This window comes from Talpa europaea (assembly GCF_964194135.1).
Source record: "Talpa europaea genome assembly, chromosome: 5".
NCBI lineage: Eukaryota > Metazoa > Chordata > Mammalia > Eulipotyphla > Talpidae > Talpa > Talpa europaea.
In genome coordinates this window covers 105,022,369-105,048,190 of record NC_140071.1, presented here as the reverse complement: position 1 = coordinate 105,048,190, position 25,822 = coordinate 105,022,369, and the positions used below count along the sequence as shown (strand labels likewise).

General features: G+C 35.4%; 1 protein-coding gene across 1 annotated transcript in view; it reads right to left on the bottom strand.

Moving 5' to 3' along the window:
• LOC311170617 (transmembrane protease serine 11C-like) overlaps positions 1-16,454 on the bottom strand; it is a gene marked incomplete at both ends in the record, with an annotated part of 39,935 nt that extends 23,481 nt beyond the window's left edge. Inside the window, 3 exons of the mRNA XM_084233001.1 lie at positions 303-370; positions 11,372-11,490; positions 16,253-16,454. Of these exons, the coding sequence (XP_084089127.1) occupies positions 303-370; positions 11,372-11,490; positions 16,253-16,454 (389 nt within the window). The remainder of the gene's footprint in view (positions 1-302; positions 371-11,371; positions 11,491-16,252) is intronic.
• Between the last annotated feature and the right edge of the window lie 9,368 nt (positions 16,455-25,822).

Below are 25,822 nucleotides of genomic sequence, written 5' to 3'. Positions count from 1 at the left end.
TAAGACATTCTGGATATGGCTCTCTCTTACCCATTGTTTTCTTATGTTGAAATGATCACCTGCTTTTAGATTTGCTTTTTTGATTTTTGTGCCCTTTCACCTGATGTAATCAGTCAATTCTTGGTTGTGGTTTAATAATTTCCCAACAGACCTTGAATATCTTCTTTCATTTTTGAAAGTGGTTTTGAAACACCTAATTCAAATTTATTTTATCCTTTTATTGTAGGCATTACAAAGATATTCGGTTGAGTGTGAGACATAAAGCTGACAGATAAAAACAGCTTCTCAGGCTATTTACCTACCTTACTTGCACAACATGAGAGCGGACATACTGTTTTCTTAGTTTGGAGCCATGAAATGTTTCATTTATCTGTTAAAACATAAAAGAGATAATGACTTCTTTTTTCCTTTTAAATTTTCATTGTGGAGAACTTCAAATTGACACAAAAGCAAAAATAGTATAACGAACCCCATGTATTCATCATTCAGTTTCACCAGTTATCAATAAATGGCAAATCCATTTTAGTTTACATATGCCCACATCCCAGGAATGAAATAATTCCTTAATATCATCAAATACAGATTGTAAAAAAAAAACTATAACATATATATAGAACACTATAAAACCCATTTAAGAAAATGATACAACGTATTAAACTTGTGTCTTTTTGTTTCATAGTTTTTTGTTGATTCTGATTTTCACTTTCTTATAGTTATTCATTTTCCTGGTCCCTTATTTAAGTTTTCTAGATTCCTGCTATGAGTGAGACCATCCGGTATTTTTCTTTTTCTTTTTTTTCTTTTTTTTTTTAAATTTTCTAGAGGCATATCTTATTTATTTATCTATTTGTTTGTTTGTTTGTTTGGTTTATACATGCACTGGGTACAGTCAGAAGCTGGGAGGGTGAGAGAATTCACCAGAGCCAGAGCAGGGAGCAGAACAGGCAGAAGGACCGAAGTACACTGCTGAGGGGAGCAGCGGGCGGCAGGAGAGGTCTGCGCGCCATGTGGGACCCTCCTCCGGTGGCCGGGGAGCAGCCGGGGATCGAACCGGCGCCGCAGAGGCCGCGGGCAGCTTTGCAACCCAGCGCTCAACCGCTGCGCCACCTGGGAGGCCCTATTTTTCTTTTTCTTTTTCTTTTTGGCTTATTTCACTGAGCATGATCCCTTCCAGCGCCATCCATGTTGCTGCAAATTGCATGAGTTTATCTTTTTTTGATTGTTGAGTAATATTCCGTTGTGTATATATACCACATCTTCTTGATCCAGTCATCTATTTTTGGGCATTTGGGTTGTTTCCAAAGCTTAGCTATTGTAAACAGTGCTGCTATAAACATAGGGGTGAAGGTGTTCTTTGGAATTGATGTTTCTGTGTCCTTTGGGTAGATACCTAGGAGTGGCATTGCTGGATCATATGGAAGCTCTATGTTTAGTAGGTCCAGAAATCTCCATACAGCTCTCCATAGTGTTTGGACCAGTTTGCACTCCCACCAACAGTGCAGAAGAGTTCGCTTTTCTCCACACCCTCACCAACATTTGTTGTTGCTAGTTTTTTTAATATGTGCCATTCTCACTGGTGTAAGATGGTATCTCATGGTAGTTTTGATTTGCATTTCCCTGATTACAAGTGATGTTGAACATTTTTTCATATGCCTGTTGGCCATTTGCATTTCCTCTTCAGAGAAGTTTCTTTTAGCTCTTCTGCCCATTTTTTAACTGGATTATTTTCTTTGTTGTTGTTGAGTCTCATCAGCTCTTTGAGATTTTTGTGATCAGTCCTTTATCATTAGTGTTGGGTGCAAAAATGTTCTCCCAGTTGGTGGGGTTTCTCTTTGTTTTTGTTATTGTCTCTTTTGCTGTGCAGAAGCTCTTTAATTTGATGTAGTCCCAGCTGTTTATCTTTGCCTTCACTGTCACTGCTTTGGGTGATGTGTCTGTAAAGATGTCTTTGATGTGCAAATCACGTAGTGTTTCACCTATGTTTCCTTCTATATATTTTATGGTTTCAGGTCTTATGTCTAGTTCTTTAATCCATTTTGAGTTGATTTTCTTGTATGGTGTGAGGTAGTGGTCAAACTTCATTCTTTTGCATGTAGCGACCCAGTTTTCCCAGCACCATTTATTGAACAAACTTTCTTTGCTCCAATGCATAGTCTTTGCTCCTTTGTGAAAGATTAGTTGACCATAGATCTGTGGGTTTATTTCTGGATTTTCTATTCGATTCCATTGGTCTGTATGTCTGTTCTTGTTCCAATACCATGCAGTTTTGATTATTATGGCTTTGTAGTATAGTTTGAAGTCTGGGAGTGTGATGCCTCCATTCCCTTTTTTTTTTTTTTCAGGAGAGCTTTGGCTATTCGGGGTTTTTGGTGATTCCATATGAATTTCACCAATAATTGTTCTATTTCTTTGAAGAATGACATTGAAATTTTGATTGGAATAGCATTGAATCTGTATATTGCTTTTGGTAGGATGGCCATTTTAATAATGTTTATTCTTCCAATCCATGAGCAGGGGATGTCTTTCCATTTCTTTGTGTCTTCTTCTATTTCTTTTAACAGTGTTTTATAGTTTTCTTTGTATAGGTCCTTTACCTCTTTTGTTAGATTTATTCCCAAATATTTGATTTTTTTTGTTTCGATAATAAAAGGGATGGTTTTTTTGATTTCTTCTTCTTCAGATTTATTGTTTGTGTATAGGAAGGCTACTGACTTTTGCGTATTGATTTTGTATCCTGCCACTTTACTGAACTGATTGATGAGTTGAATTAGTTTTTCTGTGGAGTTTTTGGGGTTCTCTACGTATATTATCATATCATCTGCAAATAGTGATAGTTTGACTTCTTCTTTTCCTATTTGGATCCCTTGGATGTCTTTCTCTTGTCTTATTGCTCTGGCTAGGACTTCCAGTATTATATTGAAAAGCAGTGGTGAGAGTGGACATCCTTGTCTTGTTCCAGATCTTAATGGAAATGCTTTCAGCTTTTCAACATTGAGAATGATACTGGCTGTTGGCTTGTCATAGATGGCCTTTATGATGTTGAAGTATGTTCCTTGTATCCCAAGAATTTCAAGGGCTTTTATCATGAATGGGTGTTGCACTTTGTCGAAAGCTTTCTCAGCATCTATTGATATTATCATATGGTTTTTATATTTCTTTTTGTTGATGTGTTGGATAACGTTGATTGATTTTTCGGATGTTAAACCATCCTTGTGTCCCTGGAATGAATCCTACTTGGTCGTGGTGAATTATCTTATGGATACATTGTTGGATTCTGATAGCTAAAATTTTATTGAGGATTTTTGCATCAGTGTTCATTAGGGAGTTGGCCTGTAGTTTTCCTTTTTTGTGTTGTCCTTGTTCAGTTTTGGTATTAGTGTAATGTTGACTTCATAGAACGTGTTTGGTATTTTCCCTTCCTTCTCAAATTTTTGGACGAGTTTGTGAAGGATAGGCACTAATTCGTCTCTGAATGTTTGGTAGAATTCATTTGTAAATCCATCAGGTCCTGGACTTTTGTTTTTGGGGAGGTTTTTGATTACCATTTCAATTTCGCTAATTGTAATTGGTCAGTTTAGGTGTTCTATTTCTTCTTTATCTAGCTTTGGGTGATTGTAGAGTTGTAGGAATTTGTCCATCTCCTCTAGATTGTTGAACTTGTTTCCATATAACTGTTCATAGTAGTTACTGATTATTCTTTTGATTTCTGCTGTGTCCGTTGTGATTTCTCCTCTTTCATTTATGATCCTGTTTATTTGTGCTTTCTCCCTTTTTTCCTTTGTGAGCCTGGCTAGGGGTTTGTCTATTTTATTGATTTTTTCAAAGAATCAGCTCTTGGTTTCATTGATCTTTTGGATTGTTTTTTTAGTTTCAATTTCATTTATTTCTGCTTTGGTTTTTATTATTTCTTTTCTTCTACTGGTTTTGGGGTTTTTTTGTTGTTCTTTTTCTAGATCTTTGAGCTTCGAGATTAGGTTGTTTCTTTGAGTTCTTTCTTGTTTCTTGATGTGAGCTTCTATTGCTATATATTTTCCTCTTATTACTGCTTTTGCTGCATCCCATACATTTAGGATATTGGTGTCCTCCTTGTCATTCAATTCAAAGAATTTTTAAATTTCTTCTTTGATCTCCTCATTAGTCCAGTGGTCTTCCAGTAGTGTGGTTTTTAATCTCCATGAGGTAGGAAAGTTCCTTGCCTTCCTTTTATGGTTTATTTCTAGTTTGATGCCTTCATGGTCAGAAAAGATGGTTGGTATGATTTCAATCTTGGTGTATCTGTCGATGTTTGTCTTGTGCCCCAGTATGTGATCGATCCTGGAGAATGATCCGTGTGCACTTGAGAAAAATGTGTACTCCATTTTTTGTGGGTTTAGTGTTCTATAGATGTCTGTTAAGCCCAAATGCTCTAGTTCCTTATTTAGAGCTTTAGTTTCTTTACTTATTTTTTGTCTTGTTGATCTATCCATTGTTGATAGTGGTGTGTTGAAGTCTCCCACTATGTATGTGTTTTCTCTGATGTCTGTTTTCAGAGAGGACAATAGTTGTCTGATATATTTTGGTGCTCCTTCATTTGGTGAGTATATGTTAATGAGTGTTATTTCTTCTTGAAATATTGTCCCCTTGATCATAATGTAATGACCATTGGGGTCTCTTTTTATTTTTTTGAGTTTGAAGTCTGTTTTATCTGATATAAGTATAGCTGTTCCTGCTTTCTTTTTTGGTCCATTTGCTTGTAGGATTGTTTTCCATCCTTTAACGTTTAGCCTATTTTTATCTTTTGTAGCTAAATGTGTTTCCTGGAGACAGCAAAAGGTTGGATTTTGTTTCTTAATCCAGGCTGCAACTCTGTGTCTTTTTATTGAAGAGTTTAGTCCATTTACATTTAGAGTTAATATTGATATGTTAGCATCTGTATTTGCCATTGTGTTTGTCTTTCCTTTGATTTTATTTATTTATTCTTTTAATAACTTTTTTATTTTTGGCCTTCTTTCGTTGTTATTCGTCCCTCTGAGGTTCTGGCTTTAGGATTCCTTGTAGTATTTTTTGGAATCGGGTTTAGTCTTAATGAAATTCCAGAGTTTTTGTTTGTCTGGGAAGGTCCTTATTCTTTCTTCATAGAGGAAGGAGAGCTTTGTGGGATAGATTATTCTTGGTTGGCATCTGTTTTCTTGGAGTCTGTTGACTATGTCTCTCCACTCTCTCCTTGCCCGTAGTGTTTCTTCAGAGAAGTCCGATGTCAGCCTGATTGGTTTTCCTTTGAATGTTATCTGTTTCTTCCCTCTTGTCAGCTTCATTATTTTTTTCTTGTCCTGGATTCTTGAGAGCTTTACTATTATGTGTTTGCTGTATTTTTCCTTTCGTCGTGGAAGTTTGGTGTTCTTCTTGCTTCTTGTATATCAATTTTCAGCTCCTTTTTCACATTTGGGAAGTTCTCTTCAATTATCTCCTGGAATATTTTCTCTGTTCCTACATCTCTCTCCTCTCCTTCTGGAATTCCTATAACTCTTATATTTCCTTTCCTCAAGGAGTCAGATAGTTCCCGAAGTCTTTCTTCGTTCTTTTTCCTTTGTACTTCTCTTTCCTTTTCTGTTTTGGTTCTTTTTATTTCTGTGTCTTCAAGAGTACTTATTCGTTCTTCCATTTCATCTATTCTGCTTTCATTGCTTTTCCCAGAGTTCTTTAGTTCCTCCATTAATTCTTTGATCTCCTGTGTTTCTTTTGCTTCCATCTTTACGGACTCAATTTCATTCTTCTGATCGTTGATTATTTTTCTCATATCATTGTTTTCCTTTATGACTTCTGTCAGTTTTTTAATCACAGCAATTTTAAATTCTCTTTTTGGAAGTCTCAGAAGTTCTTCCAAGTCACTGTCGTTGTAATCTGGAGGGTGGTTTTCTTTTTGTGGTGTGCTTTTTTCCTGAGGAGTTGTTAGGTTACGTGTGGTTCTTCTACTCCCTACTGAAACTTGTGTCTTTTTGAAAAACATCTTTATGATGGATCAATTCATTCACACGATTCCTTTAAACCAAAAAATTAAATGGCAGTGATATTTTTGTGGCAATTTGTCACACAGACATTTCCTTCCTAACAGTAGCATGATAAGGCAGGTGAATTCAAAGGGCCAACTGACATAGTTTGTCTTCCATGTTCAGGCTTTTATTGAACATCAATATCATAAAGTCTAACATATATACCCCATAAGGAGGAGGTGTTGATTTTTTTTTGTACCCATATCAATTCCCTTTTATCTCTGAGCTCCAAACCATTTCCCTTGTTCTTTCAATTGTATGATATTGACAGGTTCAAAATGGGATACCAGAGAAATTTTATATAAGAATTATTTTCTCAACTGCTCCTTACTTTACCCTAATGGATGATTCTCCAGAATAGGATTTTACAGAGGATCACATGACAAATTATATTGGACAAAACCCCATGGTTTTTGCTTTGACAATAGATAGGCCTTTCAAAACAATGACTTGTTGGAATTGCAGATTTCATTTATATTCTGCCTTTTGCTACAAAGCAATTGGGATGTCTTAATTTTTCAATAAATATTCACTGAACTAAAACTATGACTAGATACATGCTTTCTTAGAGATCGAATGGATAAAATAGACTAGGAATAAATATCTAAATATGATAGTGAGATTGTGTTAGATGATACAAAATGTATCATCGTATAAACTAATATTATGAATTAGGGGACAGTATTTGAAGAGGGTGATATTTGAGTGAGACTTGAAAGATGAAAAACTAACAATTCTTGTTTAGTGATATAGTTTTATACAACACAACAAACTAAAACAAAAATAAGAAGACAACTATAAATCAGAGACATTCTGCAGGGAAGGGGGTGGAAGAGGGATCAAAATGAGGGCGGGAAGAGCACAAGGGACTATGGTGATGGTGCATGGGTGGATTGGTGGTGGGAATTCTATGAGGACTAAACCTAGAGAAACAAAAGCAAAAACTGTAAAAAGAAAAATGAACAATGATGTAAAAAACATATAAATTATTTAAAAAGTAATATTTTATAGCTTTATTCATACTTTTAACAACGTTTATTTTTTTAATCCATAAACACAGGATATCTTTCCATTTCTGTGTTTTCTTTTACTTCCTTTGACAGTGTCTTACAGGTTTCAGTGTAGGCATTCAGTTCCTTCACCTTCTTTAGACTACATCTATTTTCCCAAGCATCACAATAGTTCAAAAGATTATAAAATATTTTGAATAACACCAAAACCTGTTTTCTTTAAAGTGATTAGTAACTTTAAACCTAGGATGTTCCATAAACTACATGGTGGAATGGGAATTTATCCAGTAATACTTACGCAATTTATATTTTTAAGACTCTTGTGTATTGGAAGACTTTCTAAGAAAATAACTGCTAGATATTTGACCTGAAACCAATGCCAAGTTTTAGAAACCCATGTAGGATAACAGGGCAGTGCTTTGAGCAAGGATTTCAAAAATAATTTGCCAGTAATGAGGAAGGACAGATTGGAAATTCAAATGGAATTCAAAAGATACACTTATTACAACTCTAAATCTTTCTCTTTCATATCAAATGGACCTAATTTTTACTTTTCCTAGCTTCTTCACCTCACTCCATTCTTTGTATTCCATTTCATCCTCATTCCCTCATTTTTTCCTAAAGGAAAATACACAAAATACTTCCTAAGTTACCATTAGTAAAGAAGGTGGAATGAAATTCTGGACTATGTTGATGGAAACAAAATTTTTGGACTCAGGATGGATTTATTAACTGCAAAAATCATAATCTCTACAGTATTAAAATAACCTTTATCAATTCACAATAGCCAAGTTGACTTGGACTAAACACCCATTGACAGATGACTGGATAAAGAAATTGTGGAGTGTATACTCAATGGAATAGTACCCAGCTATTAAAAAAGATGAAAGTGTTTGTTGGGACAAATTGGATGGGCCCTTAGATAATTATACTAAATGAAATTAATGAGAAAGTGATAGACAGTTACCAGATGGTTTCACTCATTTGAAAATTATAAATAATAATATAGGCATTGTTTTATTGTGCTTTTCAGTGATTGTATTTTTACAAATTGAAGGTTGGTGGCAACCCTGCATGGAGCAAGTTTATCTCTGGCATTTTTCCAACAACATATACTCACTTTGTATCTCTAGGTCATATTTTGGTAATTCTTATAATATTTCAAACTTTCCCATAATTATTATATCTGGTATGGTGATGTGTGATCCTTGATCTTTATGTTATTACTGTAAATGTTTGGGGGGGGTGTGCTACAGGTATGCCCACATAAGAGTTAAATTAATTGATAAATGTATGTGTTCTGATCGCTCTACTGTCAGTCCTTTGTTTTAGATCCTCTTTCTTTTAGATCCTCCTTATTCCCTGAGTCTCAATCCATGTTGAAATTAGCCCAGTTATAAACCTGTAATGACTTCTAAGTGTTTAAGAAAAAAGAAGAACCCCATGTCCCTCACTCTAAAATAAAAGGCTAGATGTGATTAAGCTTATGGAGAAAAGCACGTAAAAAAGCTGACACATTGAAAGGCAAGTCTTGAGCAAAACAGCCACATTGTGAATGCAAAGGAAAAGTTGTTGAAGGAAATTAAGAGCACTACCCCAGTGAACATATCAATGATATGAAAGCATAACAGCTTTATTGTTAATGTGAAGAAAATTGTGGTGGTCTGGATAGATTAAAACTTCAACCAAAGCCTAATTCAGGGCAAGGTCCTAACTCTCTTCAATTCTGTGAAGGCTGAGAGAGGTGAGGAAGCTGTTGAAGAAAAGTTTGAAGCTGGCAGATGTTGGCTCATGAAATGTAAGGAAAGAAACTGTCTCCATAACAAAGAAGTGCAAAGTGAAGCAGCACATGCTGACATGGAAGCAGCAGCGAGTTATTCAGATGATCTAGCTAAGATAACTGATGAAGGTGGTTACAGTAAACAACACATTTTAAATGTGAAGTATTATTGAATTAAGGTATGTACATTGTTTGTTTGTTTTTGATATGATGCTATTTCACAGTTAATAGAAAAAGGATTGTCCTTTGAAAAATTTTAGACTTAAGTGGATGTTCTGAAGATCAAATGAAATAACCATATTAAATGAAAGAATGAAAAGAATTACAGAAAGTAATTGGAGCCACTTTTCTGAAGAATTCCTGCTCTCTAATTACCAAATTTTAGTGTAGTAACTGCATATAATTATTTAAGAAATTCTTAATAATTTTTATAAAAATAATTCAGATATTAAACTTTTTTTTCAAATCAGCTATGTATACATTCATGAATTTATCAGTGTTTTTGTTATTGTTAAGTTATACTGGGTTACAAAGAATTATAGGATGACATGTCACAGAGGCAGGAAGATGCTATCTCTACATGACAAATACACCATAAAGTTGGATATAAAGGAGGCAGCACACATGTTTATTTTTTCTATTCAACACTGGAAAAGAAAACCTGCATATCAGTAGTTTATGTCAGTTGTCTTCAAGTCATTTGAAATATGAACAATAGGTCTTTAATGTTGATTAAATGTTTTGAAAAACCTTGACATTTCTTAATTATGACTGGAAACAATACATACTGATTTCCATTTACTACACAAACAACATATTTTGTTTTCAAAATTTTGGATTAAAGAGTACAGTATTCTTGAATTTAGGATCACTGTTGAAACTTGACTAAAGATTTCCCCCCCAAATTAAGAAATGATGTAAGATTTCTTGATTTCTCATTAGAAAACCATGTATCTAAAACATGGAAAGGTTTCCTATGAAGGCCTATCTCTTTACTTAAAAAAACTTTTTCATAGTAAAGAACTTTTCTTTATACAATTCCTTTCCTCTTTTTAGAGTCAATCATCACAAGAATTATTTAATGAAAATGGAAGAAAAGTAGGCTCTAGTATTATAATAATGACTAGTTAGATGCATGATTCACAACCCTGGTACATACTATTATCATCAGTGTAGTGCTTATTAACGTGTGTCCCTGTTAATACTTATAATACCTAGAGCATCATTGTATTAAATGAAAACATAAAGGCATGTAAAAGCAGGTACTTTGATGCATATAAATGAAAGAGTATGAGAAATATCTGGTGACTTTTAGTTCAGATGAGTTAGAAACTGGGAAGGAGGGCTGTTAAAGTTTCCTATAGTAAGATGGCAGGATTGGTAGTAGACTGACTAAGAGGATATTATAATTGATAAAACTGACAGTTTTAGAATATTTGTTTGTGAAATCAATATAGATTAACTGATTTAAATGAATTGCTTTGAATTTATGCAGAAAAGGTGACTTTCTTAGTGTGGTGAGGCTGTAGCCAGCTTCTGCTCAACTGCCTGCGCCACCAGGGGAGGCCCTATCTTCTTGAAAAGAAATTATCTTGTTGCAAACCAACATTACTTCAGTAAAAAAAAAAGCAATTAAAACAAATAATAAATAATAGGACTTACAGTCTAATTTCTAATCATTGTATTATAATACTCCTTTGTCATTTTTTTTGACATACAGCTGAACTAAACTGAAATTTTCCCATTTTCTATATACTGTTAGTATAATGATAACTATGCACTAAGACTTGTATAGACTTAATTTATTAGAAACTGGGAGATAGTGGAATGTTATGAAAAGACAACAAGCTTTAGTTAGAGCTAGATCTGGAGATGCTGTCAGGAATCTGCTCAAGGAAATGGAAGATGAATGATGCTACCACTGTGCTTTGTAGGATTTGGTTTGATCAACAGAATTGCTTGAGCTAGGGTGGTATCTATGATAAAAGAAGCTTCTTTCCCCGGGGTTTTGAAGAGTGTTTATTGGATCTTTTGTCAGGTAAAGAATAACTTAAAGTAAGGTATATTATACAAATGCTTTACATCTAAAATTAAATTTAAAATTTAAATACTTTAAAATTTAAAATGAAAAATTCACTCCACACTAAGTTAAAAGATGATCTTTATTTTGGGCTATGCATTCTTTCCTTTATTCTGCATTACTCCTCCTTGAAGGACTGCGTAGTTTCAGGAACAGAAACAGGTATATTGAAGGTGGGATGCATTTTTTTATTTAGTTTATTAATATAACAGAAATATTCATTAACTATCTTGCACATATCAGGCATTTCTAAGAAGTTCTCAAAATGTGTCCTTTTCACTTTGTTTTATCTTATATGTTTTCTAGCTAACTTTCTGAAAGGGTTAATTATCTTAATTTAGACCAAGGTAATGGTAAGAAAATAATGTGAAAGTATCAATAATTTCCAATTTAGAAGATAATTGCTAGGATTCTGGCACTTCTAGAAGCATACATTTCAAAAGAATAATGAGCAGAAAATATTTCAACTTACCAAAGTCTCTATCTTCTTACTTAGGCTCAAATATTCTTGTGAATATGGTTTTTCATATTTGCTATCATAGTCAATGTTTTTGACTTTAAAGCTGATGTGATAGTAGAAAGGTGTCCTCCCTGAAAAGGAGAGAAAAGGAAAAATAGTTTCATTTTGTCGTTTATGTGACTACTTTCATTCTTAAGAACCTGAATAAATAGAATACTCTGATAAAATTTCAGATAACAATATTTGAAAAGTCTTGCTTCTGAGTGATTATTGAAATAACTTTGACAGAGGGATGTTTATTAAATTATAACTGTAACCCAGTTAAATTATAACTGTAACCCTACGCTGAATGTAGTCCAAGTTCTTTCATGTAAAATTTCAATTTGTCAACTTTCAGGTTTGGGTAATCTAGAGACTTTCATTTTACTGTAAGAAGAAATATTAAAACATAGACAGTTTTCTTAGTCTTTGTGATCATTACAGATTACATTTATGAAAATCAGTGGATTACTGGACTTTATCATTTATGAAGTACCTAGAAGTGAAAATGAATAAAGGAGAAAGTAAAATGTGGCATGACTTTTAAATACTGAAAATTAATTAAATTGAACAACAAAAAAAGTAAACCTACAGCCTTAGAGATGTTGAACAAAGGAAAAGATGAGTGTTAGGGTGAATTGTACTCCTTTAATATATCAAATATAATGAAAATTAAGATTTTTTGGTAATGTTTCTCAAATACCCCTCCATTCCGTAGACTGGGAAAGCACAAAATGTGTGTGTGTGTGTGTGTGTGAGAGAGAGAGAGAGAGAAAGAAGGAGGAGAGAAGAGGATGGGAAGGGAAGGGAAGGGAGGGCGAGTCAAGAAAAAGAAAAGAGAAAAGAGGGACTAAAAGCATTTTGTAGTATCCTGAGAAAATCTTTTATGTCAGTGGCTACAGATAATTCATTGGAAAAATCTTCCTGCACATTCAAAAACAATAAAAAAATGCAAATTAAAATGATCTAGTACTTTTCATGTATTAAATTGGCAAAGATAATGAAAATAATAAATATGCATACTAAGTGCTTATACTTATATAAGAGAAAATAACTTTTAAGGTGAAAAAAGTAATAAGAGACAAGGAAGACTACTGCATAATGATAATGGGGTCAATTCATCCAATTTATCAAGAAGGCAAAATAACCATAAATATATATGTATCCAACATAATATCTAAGTATATTAAGCAAATACTCTTAGATCTGAAGGAAGAAATAAACAACAATATAATATTAGGGGACTTCATTACCCCACTTTCAACAATGCACAAATCATTCAGACAAGAAATCAAGAAGGAAATATTGGACTTGACCCATACTTTATATCAAATAAACCAAACAGATACAGATGAAAATTCCATGCAAAAATACACATTCTTCTCAAGTGCACAAGAATATTCTCAGGCTAGATCTTATGATACATTATGAAGCCTATCATATGATATGTTAGAAAATGCTAGCAAATTTGAGAAGATTGAAATTATACCAACCATATTTTCTAACCACAATAGTATAATAACAACAGTATAATCTAATAATAGATCAATAACAGAAGGGAAGCCAGAAATTTCACAAATATGTGGAAATTAAACAAAACACTCCTGAACAATCAATAGGTCAAAGAAGAAATTAAAAATAAATATTTTGAAACAAATGAAAATTGAAATGCAAAATACTAAAACTGACAGGGTGTTGCAAAAGCAATTCTATGAGGGAAGTTTATAGTGAAAAATGCCTAATTAAGGAAAAAGGCAGATCTAAAATAAAACTCCCTAAATTTATACCTCAAAGAGTTAGGAAAAATTTATATAAATTAAGCTCTAGGTTATTAGGAAGATGGAAGTAACAACAATTAGAGCAGAAATAAATGAAATTGAAACCAGAAAAAATAATAGAAAAGATCAACAAAACCGAGTTCCTTTTTTAAAAAGATAAACAAAGTTGACAAACTTTTAGCTAGACTGATAGAAAACTCAAAATCAGAAATGAAAGTGATATTATAACTTATAGCACATAAATGCAAAGAATCTCAAGAAACTACTATGAATAATTATGTGATAACAAACTGGATAACCTAGAAGCAATGGATAAATTCCTAGAAATAGATAATCTACCAAGACTGTATCATGAAGAAATACATCCTAATAGACTAATAACAAGTAAGGAAAGTAAATCAGTAATAAAAAAGCTTTTATCACAGAAAATGATCAGATGGTTTTATAAACATTTAAATAAGATTGCTGATTCTTCCCAAAATTATCTAAAAAAATGGAAGATAGGGGAACATTTTAGAACTATTTTATGAGATCAGCATCACCTGATACCAAAACTAGATAAGGATACTACAAGAAAACCATAAACAAATATGTCTAATGAATACAGGGGTAAAATTCACAACAAAATATTAACAACTGAATTTAACAGCACATTAAAATTATACACTATAAATAAATAATATTTGTCACTGGGATGCAAGGATGATTTAATATATGTAAATCAATAAATGTGATAAACCACGTTAATAAAATGAAAGATTTTTGTCATATCATCATCTCAATAGATATAGAAAAAGTACTGGACAAAGTACAATATCCTTTCACCTTATGAAAATGCTCAGCCCCTTTTTAGAAGGAATATACCTCAATGTAATAAAGGCCTTATATGACAAACCCACATTCATTCTTGAGAATGAAAATTTGAAAGCTTTCCCTATAAAATAAGACGCACCAGAGGACAATGATGCTATTCACTACTCCTATTCAACAAAGTACTGAAAGATTTTCTTTTTTTTTTTTATTGCTGAAAGTTTTTAACCACAGAAATCAGGTGAGGCAAAGAAATAAAATTCATCTAAATTCCTGCCCCATCAAATAAGCATTCCTATCTGTTGCATTTAACAAGTTTGTCTTCTTGCATTCTAAGGAAAGGAAGAACAATCCTAAGAAGATAATAAGGAAGTTAAACAGCAGGTGTTCACAAAGCAAAGTGGAGCCCACCGGATATCTCCATATGCCTGCATCAAAAGGACATGCTGACTCTTGCCCTTCTCTCCCCCCTCCTTTTTTACTCTTTTGTATAAATACCCCTGCATTCTGCTGAAGAGCAGGATGGTGGTCTTTCAGACACAAGTCTGCTGCTCTCCTCAGTTTGTCAACAAATTAAATGGCTCTCCTTCTCAAACTCTTTCCTTTTATTGGCAGAGGGGACCTGAGGCTGGCATTCGGTATCACTACCAGTTATAAGATGAATAAATTTTGGGGATCTAATAAGCAGAATGGTGACTGTGGCTTATAATATTGTATTATATACCTGAAAGTTGCTAAGAAAGTAGATTTTATATCTTCTTACCACAAAAAAGTAATTTATTATGTGACACATTGGAGGTGTTAGCACAATGGTGCTAATCACTTTAAGTGCATAGTGGTTATCATTTTGCATTACATAAGTACATCAAGTCAGCACATATATCTTCAATTTTCACAATGTCATATGTTAATTTATTTTAGTAAAGCTGAGAAAAGGAGACAATTACAAAGGAAGATATTTTTCGTTACATGTATTTATTTACAAATAAGCTATAACTTCTAATTTTTCTGGTAGAATATCAGGATTCAGAATTTGGGAAATGAGGGACTATTAGGTTATATTTATTTGTTGGATATATAATTATACATATATATATAATTTCAAACACTAGGGATGAAAGTCTTTCCGTAGCTGTGTTATCCTATTAGAGCACTGAGCACTGAATTAGAAGATGTAGAGGTAAATTTGTAACAGGGTGGTCCCCAGGAAAGGGGGAGGTTCCCTGCCCCACCCAAGGGAGGGTGGAGCTGAGCAGGAAGAGGAGAAGCTGCAGAAGAGACTAAGGAAGGAAGCAGGATGGAGCCAGGAGACCTGGAGGAGGCGCATGGAGCCTAGAGACATGTAAAGAAACTGCGCTTGTCTTTTGGTTGTGGACTGGGTGACACAGATGTGGGTGAGACCTGTGGGGAGGTGACAATGGAAGCTTTTATCTTGATGTTGATTTTGCTCTTTTCCTTCCGGGCTTGTCCGGTTGTTTGTGACCCTTTGCTGTGGGTCCCCACTGGAAGATGTTTTAGACTTGTAGCAGGCTTTGGGGCCTTGTTCTGGGCCGATCCCATATGGATGGACTTTTACCCACGAGGGGACGGGTAACTTTGGGTGCTTCATTTAGAAACTAGACTCTTTGCCTTATCTGTATTATTTCCTAGTTTTATTAAAGATCCTTCCCATTAGTCTCATGTTTTGTGTTGATGCGGTGGATGGCAGAACCCATTTAGAATAGGCAGGTTTGCGGGGTTTGGGCTGCCCCTCTCCCTGTTCTATAACAAATTGAATATACCAGTTGGCATTCAGTGGCACTAGCAGACTGTTATAATAAAAGATTAGCTCCTCTCCTTCAAATGGGAAGTAGGTTAGAGGAGAGAAAAACAATTATGACCTAGTAGCTCTTCTATTTGTTATTTTCATTGATATTCTTTCTTGGAAGGAAGGGAACTCTATAATCTAGGTCACTTTCTAGATTAGCATTAAGAGTGCCAGGGAGAAAACATTCAGATTAATTCTCCTCTTCGGATTTTTATTTACGTTTTTATTTTTACATTTTTGTTCTTCAAGTGATTGTAAAAAAATGAGATATTATTAACATAACATTATTTCATTATTGACATAACATTCATTTCAGATGTACATGATTTGATATATGTATATATCGCAAAATGATCACCACAAATCTAATTAACATCCATCAAGGTTTTTTTAAAGACGGAGAAGCAAGGCTTAGATAAGTGGGTTTCAGTTCAGACTTCCAATTAGGAAGGAACACACGTGAAGTTTTGAGATCTAGCCTCTCTTGTGTTAACCCCCTTCTCCCCAGATCCTGTCTTTTGGTTTGGGTGGGAGTATCAATGTTGTTGTAAGTAAATGCTCCTGGTAATTTTAAGATGAGGCTAAGGTTAATTACGATGAGGGCTTCCAGGTGTGTTGTAAGGGTTACCTGAACTTTTGGTCCTTTGGGAGTTAACAGCATCGACTTTACAAGAATTTGGTAGGGGCAGAACATTATCTATATTGAAGCAGGATCCTGGGGTAAAGTGAAATTGGTCAGGCTTTTACACCGCTAGCCTCTGGCTATCACCTGGGGCCTTGAATGCAGAAAGCACTTGGGAAGCTGTGCGGGGGGCATACAGGTCTGATTGTGGACACCCGGAGCAAGATGTAGGCAAGCATAAGTGTGCGCTCCTGCCTGGGGGCCGGGCATTGAAAGGTAGCGGCACTCAGAGACAGAAGATGGCAACGGCTCAGGCTTACGGCTGCGAGAGGAAGACACCGTGAGAGAACGCCAGAGACACCGCAAAGGGAAAGAGTAAAGATTCACAGGGGGCTGGGTGGACTGCCAGCCTCCTGGCCTTCCTGCCTGGCCAGCCTGCGAGCTTGCTCCACAGCGATTGGCGTAGAAAGAGCATTAAAGCCTGAAAAAGCTGCTGAGGGCTCCAGGACTCTCCTTTATCCATCTGGCTGAATCGAGAGAGCCAACCCTGTGCTTGCTGGTAAAACAAGACTTTTTTTTTGGCTTCTGTGGAAGGGATGGCTCCTGAGGCCAAGGAAGAGACACTCAAAGTTTCATTTCCCTGTGGGAGCTCATTGTTCCTGAAATTCCCGAAACAAAGGACGGAAAAGGGTGGACTTTTGTGTGTTTAATACCATTTTGCCTGTGGATATGGTGGCAGCAGGCAAAGAATCTGATGAAGGCTATGTCAAGATGGAGATATGATTTTTGCACATACTCTCCTGAGGAAGAAACCCAGAAAAGAAAGAGGAAGCAATGTCAGATTCTCAGGTAAAATGTTACTTCGTCTTCTCTCCCCACCAGCCTGAAATGCAATGACTTTAGAATGTGCAAACATTTATTTCTGTACCATGTTGGTCTCACCTAAAAATTGTTTTCAACTATTTTTCCTTTTTCCTACAACAGCTAAGTTTAGTTATTCAGAACACTGCTTCCATATTCCAGAGTCCTCTCTCCATCTTGACATCTGCTATATCTCGAGTAATTCTAACCATGAATTAACAACAGGTAGCTATGAAAATGTTCTCTTTGCGACAAAGCAATTTGGAAGGTTACATGGGATGGTTGGGGTTGGGAGATATCAGTGAGAAAAGAATATGTTGTGTTTAAGTCACTTCTGGATGTTCCACAAGTCTAAAGAGACTGGGATTAAGAAAATGCACATCTAGGCAGGGTACATATAGCCCAGAGTTAATTCAGAAAGTTCTAAAAAGAGAAAAATTAGAAGGAGGTTCTTTAGAATGCTAAAGCAATGTTAATTACCTATTACACTATAGGCTATTACAGTGGGTGCTATTTGTGACTTGATACTTGAATAAAATGTTTTTCATGATTAGATTTAAATCATGATTCACTTGTTTTTCTAGTTGACCACAGCAATGATTGTGTGGGTTGGCAAACACTAGGCACCTCACCTGATAGCAATTTGTACCATTATAGCTTCTTTCAACTGTTCTCTGCCAGATTCCTCCACTATTCCCCTCTATGTTAAAAAAATACTCAATTGAAAAATGTTCAAGGAAATATGTTGTTTTTTTGACAATGTCACTTATCCAGCTGGAAATACAATAATTTTTGGTCAGAATGCTACATATATTTTGTGATTATGATTAAGTTTCTGTGCACTTGTCCCTGTATACTGTACATCTAGATCTTTTTAACACATGGTGACTTATTTGCACAACATCAATTTCTTGTGGCAGCCAATTATTTCCACTTTCCGCTGCCATTTCATGATAAGATGAATCACCTTAAATACCTTCAGCTTGGCCCTCGGCTTCTGTTGTGTATATTTCAGTGTTGCTGTAAGTAGTTTTCTAAGTCAGGGCCTACCAAACTTGACTCCAGAGAATCTAAGGGATGTCTTTTATTGAATCTTTTAGAGTAAACATCGACTTTGACACTGAAAAGACAGTCTAGGAAAACTATTTTATTATTTTGGTCCTTGGATAAGAAGCAAGAAAAACAAAGCAAATAAATTTGAGATGGAATTATCTTTTTGTCCAGAATCTGATGCTTTCCCTTTATGTCCTATTCCTTGAAAGTAACATTGCTATATTAGAGTCTAACAATTTCCATTGACAGCATAGGAGTATTTGGACCTAAAATCGTAGTAGTGATGAAATGAGCAGAAAAGATGAACTTACTCTGTACATATCCAGAAACCTTTTTAATGGCAATCTCATCTGCTAATTTTTTAAGTAATTACAGGCTAACCTACTATAACACACCTCTTGAGGTGGGAACTGTGTTCATTTTTTTCTCCCCTTTTACTATTGAAACAATTTGATTTTTTTGAGTGTGCTAAACATTCTAAGTACCTTATTTATTAACATCCATGATTATCATTATTAAATCCAGAAGGTAGCTAATATAACTTCCTTATTCCAGATGGAGAAAATGAGAATAGGTTAAACAAATATCCCAAATCAAACAGTGTAGGGTAAGGAAAAATGTCAGGCTTTTCTGCCCTCCCGCCATCAGGATAGATGATGGATCCTTTCGGTCCTGAATGCGGGCCTGATGGCGGGCACCTGGAATAGGGTGTGGGCATAGGTAGATAGGATTCACCTGGGCTGAGACTGGGCTTTTAAGGGCGGTGTCACGGGGACACCAGTAGAAGCCAATAACAAATGGAAGCCAAGAGAAGAAAAGAAGCAGAGAGAACCCAGAGAGCGCAGATAGAGTGAAGATTTGCTGGGGGCTGGGAGGCCTGCCAGCCTCCCGGGCCCCCAACACCCCTGCCTGCCATATGCCTGGTAAATCTAAATAAAAGAGCTGCAAAAGCCACTGAGGACTCTGATTCCTCCTTTGCCGGGTCTGCTGGATCAGAAAACCTGCACTGTGTTCCTTCCTGCCCCTACAACAGCTAGCAGGTGATGGAGCCATAATCCCGGCAACTACTGAGTTTGTGTTGTATAATGCTAAAGTATTCATTGTTACCTAAATAGTGTTATTTATTTCATTCCAATACCCATGAATTATTCTAAGAATGAGAATCATAATGGTAATAGTGACTGGTGTGGAATGTTTTATGTTGTGTACTTTATATATACTTTATATCCAATAGCTCAGTATGACATTTTGATGAGGATGATCCTTTTATAATTTTCAATATACAGGTGAGAAAACTTGAGAGGCCGAGGTTATGTGAATTACCCAGTTCACAGCATTGGTAGGAGAGAACCAGAACTCCTACCCAATAAGACAGTGGTCTTAATGCAAAGCTAATACTCTTTACAGTTCTCATTTTCTGTGATTTTTGTTCTGGCAGAGTGCATATAGGACCAGTGTTATAAACATAGGTCACAGAAATCTGTGACTTCTAGCTGAAAAGATGCTATAAAAAAAAATCTACATTTTCCCAATTCTGTTAAATCTAGGAATGATCTAGTGCATTTAAGTTCTGACAAATGAGAGAATGGGAAAATAATTTGTGCATTTTCTGATATGTTTTCTTATTAAAAGAAGGTATGTTCTTTCCTTATTCTGCCTTCTGGTTGAATGGAATGTATATACATGATGAATAGGCACAGTTACTTTGGAAACTGGGTGTAACAACTAGGTCATTGTAGGGTAAGGAAAAATGTCAGGCTTTTCTGCCCTCCCGCCATCAGGATAGATGATGGATCCTTTCGGTCCTGAATGCATGCCTGATGGCGGGCACCTGGAGTAGGGTGTGGGCATAGGTAGATGGGATTCACCTGGGCTGAGACTGGGCTTTTAAGGGCGGCATCATGGGGACGCCAGCAGAAGCTGAAAGAGAAGCCAAGAGAAGAGAAGCAGAAAGAATGCCAGAGAGCCCAGAAAGAGTAAAGACTTGCTGGGGGCTAGGAGGCCTGCCAGCCTCCCGGCCCCCCAGCGCCCCTGCCTGTCATGTACCTGGTAAACCTAAATAAAAAAACCTGCAAAACCCACTGAGGACTCTGACTCCACCTTTACCCGGTCTGCATGGGATCAGAAAACATGCACTGCGTCCTTCCTGACATTACAGTCATGGACCCAGGCGCCTTTATTTTTGACATCTTGAAGTGACATACTAAACTTTTGAAATATTTGTCTCTGAATCTTGTATGTTTGTATTCCTTTCCTAAATCAGGAGTTCTTAACCTTTGCTGCACTTTGGAATCACCTGAGGAATGTTTAAAATGATAATTTTCACTCCAGGCAGCATTTTTGAAAGTGATACTATATACACTAATACATTTTTAAAAAGCCTTCCAGGTAATTCTAAGTACAGCCTGGGTTAAAAGTCACTGATCTAGATCAGGGGTCAATAAACTATGAAATCTAGCCTGTTACCTGGTTTTATATGGTCTGTGGGCTAAGAGTGGCTTTTGCAGTAAAAGTTGAAAATCAGAAGAATAATATTTTGTAACTTAAAAATTATATGAAATTCAGACCTCAGTGTGCAGGAATAGTTTTAGTAGAAAACATTACACTCATTTATGTTGACTAATTTATTACTAACAGTAGCCTCAAGCAATGGGATAGCAATTATACCAGTCCAAGAGGAAAATGTATATTACCTGGCTTTTAGCAGAAAGTGTGCTGACTCTGCTATAGATAATGAACAATTTTAGTGCAAGGATTGGTATGAGGCTTTAGAAGATCTTCATTACTGCTAAATCCCCATTACAGTACTTAGCCTAGTACCTGCTATTAAGTATCTAGTAATCATCCAGTGAAGGCTTGAGTGGAATTTGCATATAGCTTCATAACCTTTATTCTTTCTCCCATTGTACTATTTTCAGGAAATTTATTCCCTCTCTTACAAAGTCAACCAAACAGAAGACATACCATTATCTCGGGATTAGAGAAAGCAAAGTAAGGTAGATATCTTGTAGTGAAAATTTATGCTAGATTTTGGTTTGTTCAGCTGTTCTTATTTAAGTACTGATTACTAATTAATTGTGTGGAGATGGCTCCTGCTTCCAGGTTTGCAGTCTGGGGTAATGAAATAAAAAAAAATCATAAAATGGTGATGAAATCTGCATTCAAAAGGAGTTATCACAAGGCTGTCTCTATAGGATGCCAAAAGATAAGGATATAAGTCTAAATTTGTTAGATTGAGATTTTGTTTATTTAGTAACAAATAGATTCTCAAAGAACTTTTAATTTTGAATTCATACAAGATATTGTGGCATCCTTAAGGTGAAAATCATACAGTGACTTTTAACAAGACATGTAATTACACCTGAAGTTGTTATGTCTTTTATATATTAACAAAAAAAAAAAAATATAAAGACAAAGGAAATAAAATCTAAGACTGAGGAAACCCTATTAAAGTACTTTATACAGCCTCAGGAGGGTCTGTTCTTGTTTCTACAGGTTCACTGACTTGTGAAAATTTACATTATTAAGAAAATTTATTCTCATGCAGAGGCATTTAATTTTGAACTTTTTGTTTTTATAAGCTGCTAAAGTTTATAATTTCTGGGAAGTAGGTATTACTAAGACTACCTTCAAGAGTGAAATTTGAAATACATTAATATTCATATTTTACATGGGTAGTTTCTTCTGATATTACTAAAACTACAGGATTGTTTTGGCATAAACTTAAAGTGGTTATTATATATGGAAAAACATGTATATATTGTGTGTACATACACTTATGTGTGTGTATATATACTGGTATTTAAAACAAGTATATTTTATAGGAGGTTATCACAAAACAATTTTGGTTTTAGTTTTTTTAGTAATGAAAGCTATGGGCACTAAGTTACAAAACATGGTCTTAGTTCAATAATTATCTGAGTCTGTTTAGTAATCAAAATTTGAAATTGATTTAAAATTAATGTTTTTCTCTCCCCAAACTCCAACTTAATATTACTCATTCTCCACAACATGAGCTGGATTCAGCTCTTTCTAGTCTTAGTGGGTGAGAATTTGGCAGCTATCTTAGGTATGCTAGGAACATAGTGCATGATTAAAACTGACTATGTTTTTCTGAACTCAATGTATCTTTTATTCATTGATGATGTCTCAATTATAGTTCACTTGGAAATAGCCCACCTTGAGTATTTAAGCATCAGGAAATATTTCACTTCCCTAACCTGAGATCCTATTATCCCTCCAAGTGCTCCCTTGGATAGAACCTAAGATGAGTGGGTTCCCCCACCCCCACAGGTGGTCTGTATCTGTTTCATGGAAACATTTATACACTTTGTCTCAAAGATCATTCAAGTTACCCAGGGTTACCACAACCTCTCTACTCTTCTAGACAAGCAGCAAGTCTCTTGTACGTCAGATACATTCCGGGTGTAGATCAGACTCTAGTCCACTGTGTGCCCAAATTGACCAGGCTATTTCCAGGGTCATATTGGTCTTTCAAGGTCCATGTTTCATGGAAAGGGGAAAAATAAAATTTGTTCAGGTATTGGAGTGGTTTTAGTGAAAGAAAAATTATAGTATACCTATTTTTAAAGTTACTGTCTTCAAATATTCTTATCTCTTTTTCTGGGTCTTTTATACCCTTTATGAAAGGTGTAGGTTATATGTCTATTTCTTGAATGCATACCTCTTACTCAAAGGTTTATAGGCATATACTGTGACTATAACTCTTGGTCTGGCAGCTAAAGCAGCTTGCATTACAATCTATCTAGTCATCTTGTTCACTTACACAGTAAATCTGTGTCTATAATAAAAGGCTATATTTGGAAGATGAAACAGAGGTGGTTGTAAATGCTTAATTCTTGGGGGTATGACCTCTTTACTCCACTATACATAGTTTTATTTCTGTGTGTATTTTTTTCTGCATAAACTGAAATGGAAGTTTGTTTAGGTACTTTTTTCCCTAAATATGATTTTTTAAAAAAGATTTATTTATGCATATAAGAACTGGGGTATAGGCCAGAGGTGCGGGGCGGGGGTGTGGGGGGAGGCGGCGGAGATGAGAGGACCCACCAGAGACAGAGTGGGGAAAGGACAGGCGAACTGAGTGAAATATACTGCTGAGGGCAGCAGCGGGCAAGACAGGAGAGGTCTGATGTGTCATGTTGGTAACTCCCTGGCTAGGGATCGAATTTGTGCTGCAATGACTGTGGATAGCTTCATAGGTTGTGTCTTAGCCCCGTGTGCCACCAGGGAGGCCCTAAATATGAATTTTTTTAAAATTAGAAAATACTATAATGCTTTAAAACAGCAGTTTGCAATCTGTGAGTCACGAATTATACAGAATGGGGCAAGGTGATAGCAGAAGAGGATCCTATAGAAAAATGTTTATATACATATATGTAGTATTGTTCTAGACATAGTGAACACTGATTGTTGTTCTAGACCTGTTGAACAATGATTTTTGTACATATTGCTAATTTTCATAGGTGTATATAATTGAATGCAAGTTAATTTAAGGTGTTACTAAATTTATAGTACTTGTTTGTCTCTTATTCAACAAAATTATTCTCATGGCAATGTACGGACCGTTTTTTCCCTATAAAAAGGTTCTCAGTATTGAAGAGATTAAGAAAGAATAGGTGAAAGACAATATATCAAGAACAGAGTACATAACACAAAAAATTGTTTTAAAGGGAAATCAAATCTGAGGATCCCATAATTTTTTCCTTTTCATTCTTCAGTAATAAGGATGATGTACTTTTGTGGAGAATTTTGAGAGAAAAAAAAAACATATAAAGAAAAAATACAAGTTTTGGAATAAGAAATTTAACTTAGAATCCCAGATTCTAAGTTTTTGTATTTGATTATCTCTTCAGAAATTTGTAGGTTCAGCAAAGGAAGGGACTGTGACTACTTTAGTCATTAGTGTTTTCACAGAGCCTAGATGTATACCCAGAGTTGAAGAAAACACCAAAATCTGGGTCAGAATTCCTTACACCAGATATCACTAACAAAATCTGCAGTACATGCTATTAACCATAAGACATTCTCTCTGACAAATAATCTTGTTTGATTCCTTTCCTTCTCCCACTCCCCATATCCCTAAATTTCCCAATAATGGAATGAATTCTGTTTCATAGGAAAGCCAGACATAATTATTACTTACCATAAATGACAAAATAAGCAATGAGTCCGATGACTGCTGAGGCAATCAACAACATTAAGATACCTAGGGTAATCTTTCCACACCTTGTGAGTTTCATTTGTGTTCTGGAGTCTGTTGTTCTAAGCAGAAAAGACAGAAAATCAAGTGTTAATATGAGCAGGATAGAAGAATCTCAGAAATAAATGTGGATTTAATGTTAATTGTAAAAGTGAATCATGTTACACTCATTCTGTATTCACTTTGACTACTGGGTTTGGAAAATAATATATAGAATTAGTGAACATAATATTTAGTATGCTTGTTTTTCAGTACATAGGAATGATGGAAATACTAAAATAAAAATTCATTCGTTCAGCCAATATTTACAGATGTTCTATGGCTAGGCACAACTGTAGGAGCAAAGACTCTTCCCTTATAAAGCTTATATTTTACTGAGAGGAGATAGGCAGCAAACAAAGAGCATAAATAACAAATACATAACTGGTAAGAATATATGGGCTGTGGGGAAAAAATGTTAAGCTATGCAAAGATCATAAATAGGAGATGGTGAAATGTGAGATGGTGGCAGCTGGATGCAACTAAAAGTGGTCAGACTAGGCACACTGAAAAGGTAAAACCTGAGCAGACTTAAAACATGTTTGGGGCTTAGCCATGCAGATATCTGGAATATTCCAGGCAGAGGGAGCAATTCAAAAAAGCCTCAAGGGAAGATGTTATGAGGATGATGTGGCTGTAGCAGTAAATGAGGAAAGAGGTGTAAGAGCCTAAATCTGGAGTTTGGGATTGAGGACTCAACTGGTAATATAAACCCACATATAGATTAGGTTCTGGGATGAGAAGAGATTATGAAGGGAGTAAATGTATGTAGACAAGATCAAGATATGATTACCTGGGTATTCCCATATTAAGAGATTAGGGAAAAAAAAGAAACCCATGTAAAAGCAATTGAGAGGAAGAAAGCAGTGAGTCCAGGAGGAAAAATAAAATATAGAGAAATGTGTCCTGGAAGTTAATTGAAGTTTATTGAGGTTGATGAAGTTTATTGAGGTTGATGATGAACAGTTCATCAACTGTTTAAGATGTTTAAGATGTTGCTTAAACTGTCCAAGATGTTGCTTAAACTGTTTAAGATGTTGCTGATAGCTCAAATAAGGTGAGCATATGAAAGCTGAAAATTGACCATTGAATCATCCTTATGGAGGTTACTGGTAATCTTGATGAAAGAAATTTTAGGAGTTGAAGGGTTATCAAACTGATTAGCGATTGGTTTAAGAGAGAATGGAGGCCTCCCTGGTGGTGCAAGGGGTTAAGATGCAACCTATGAAGC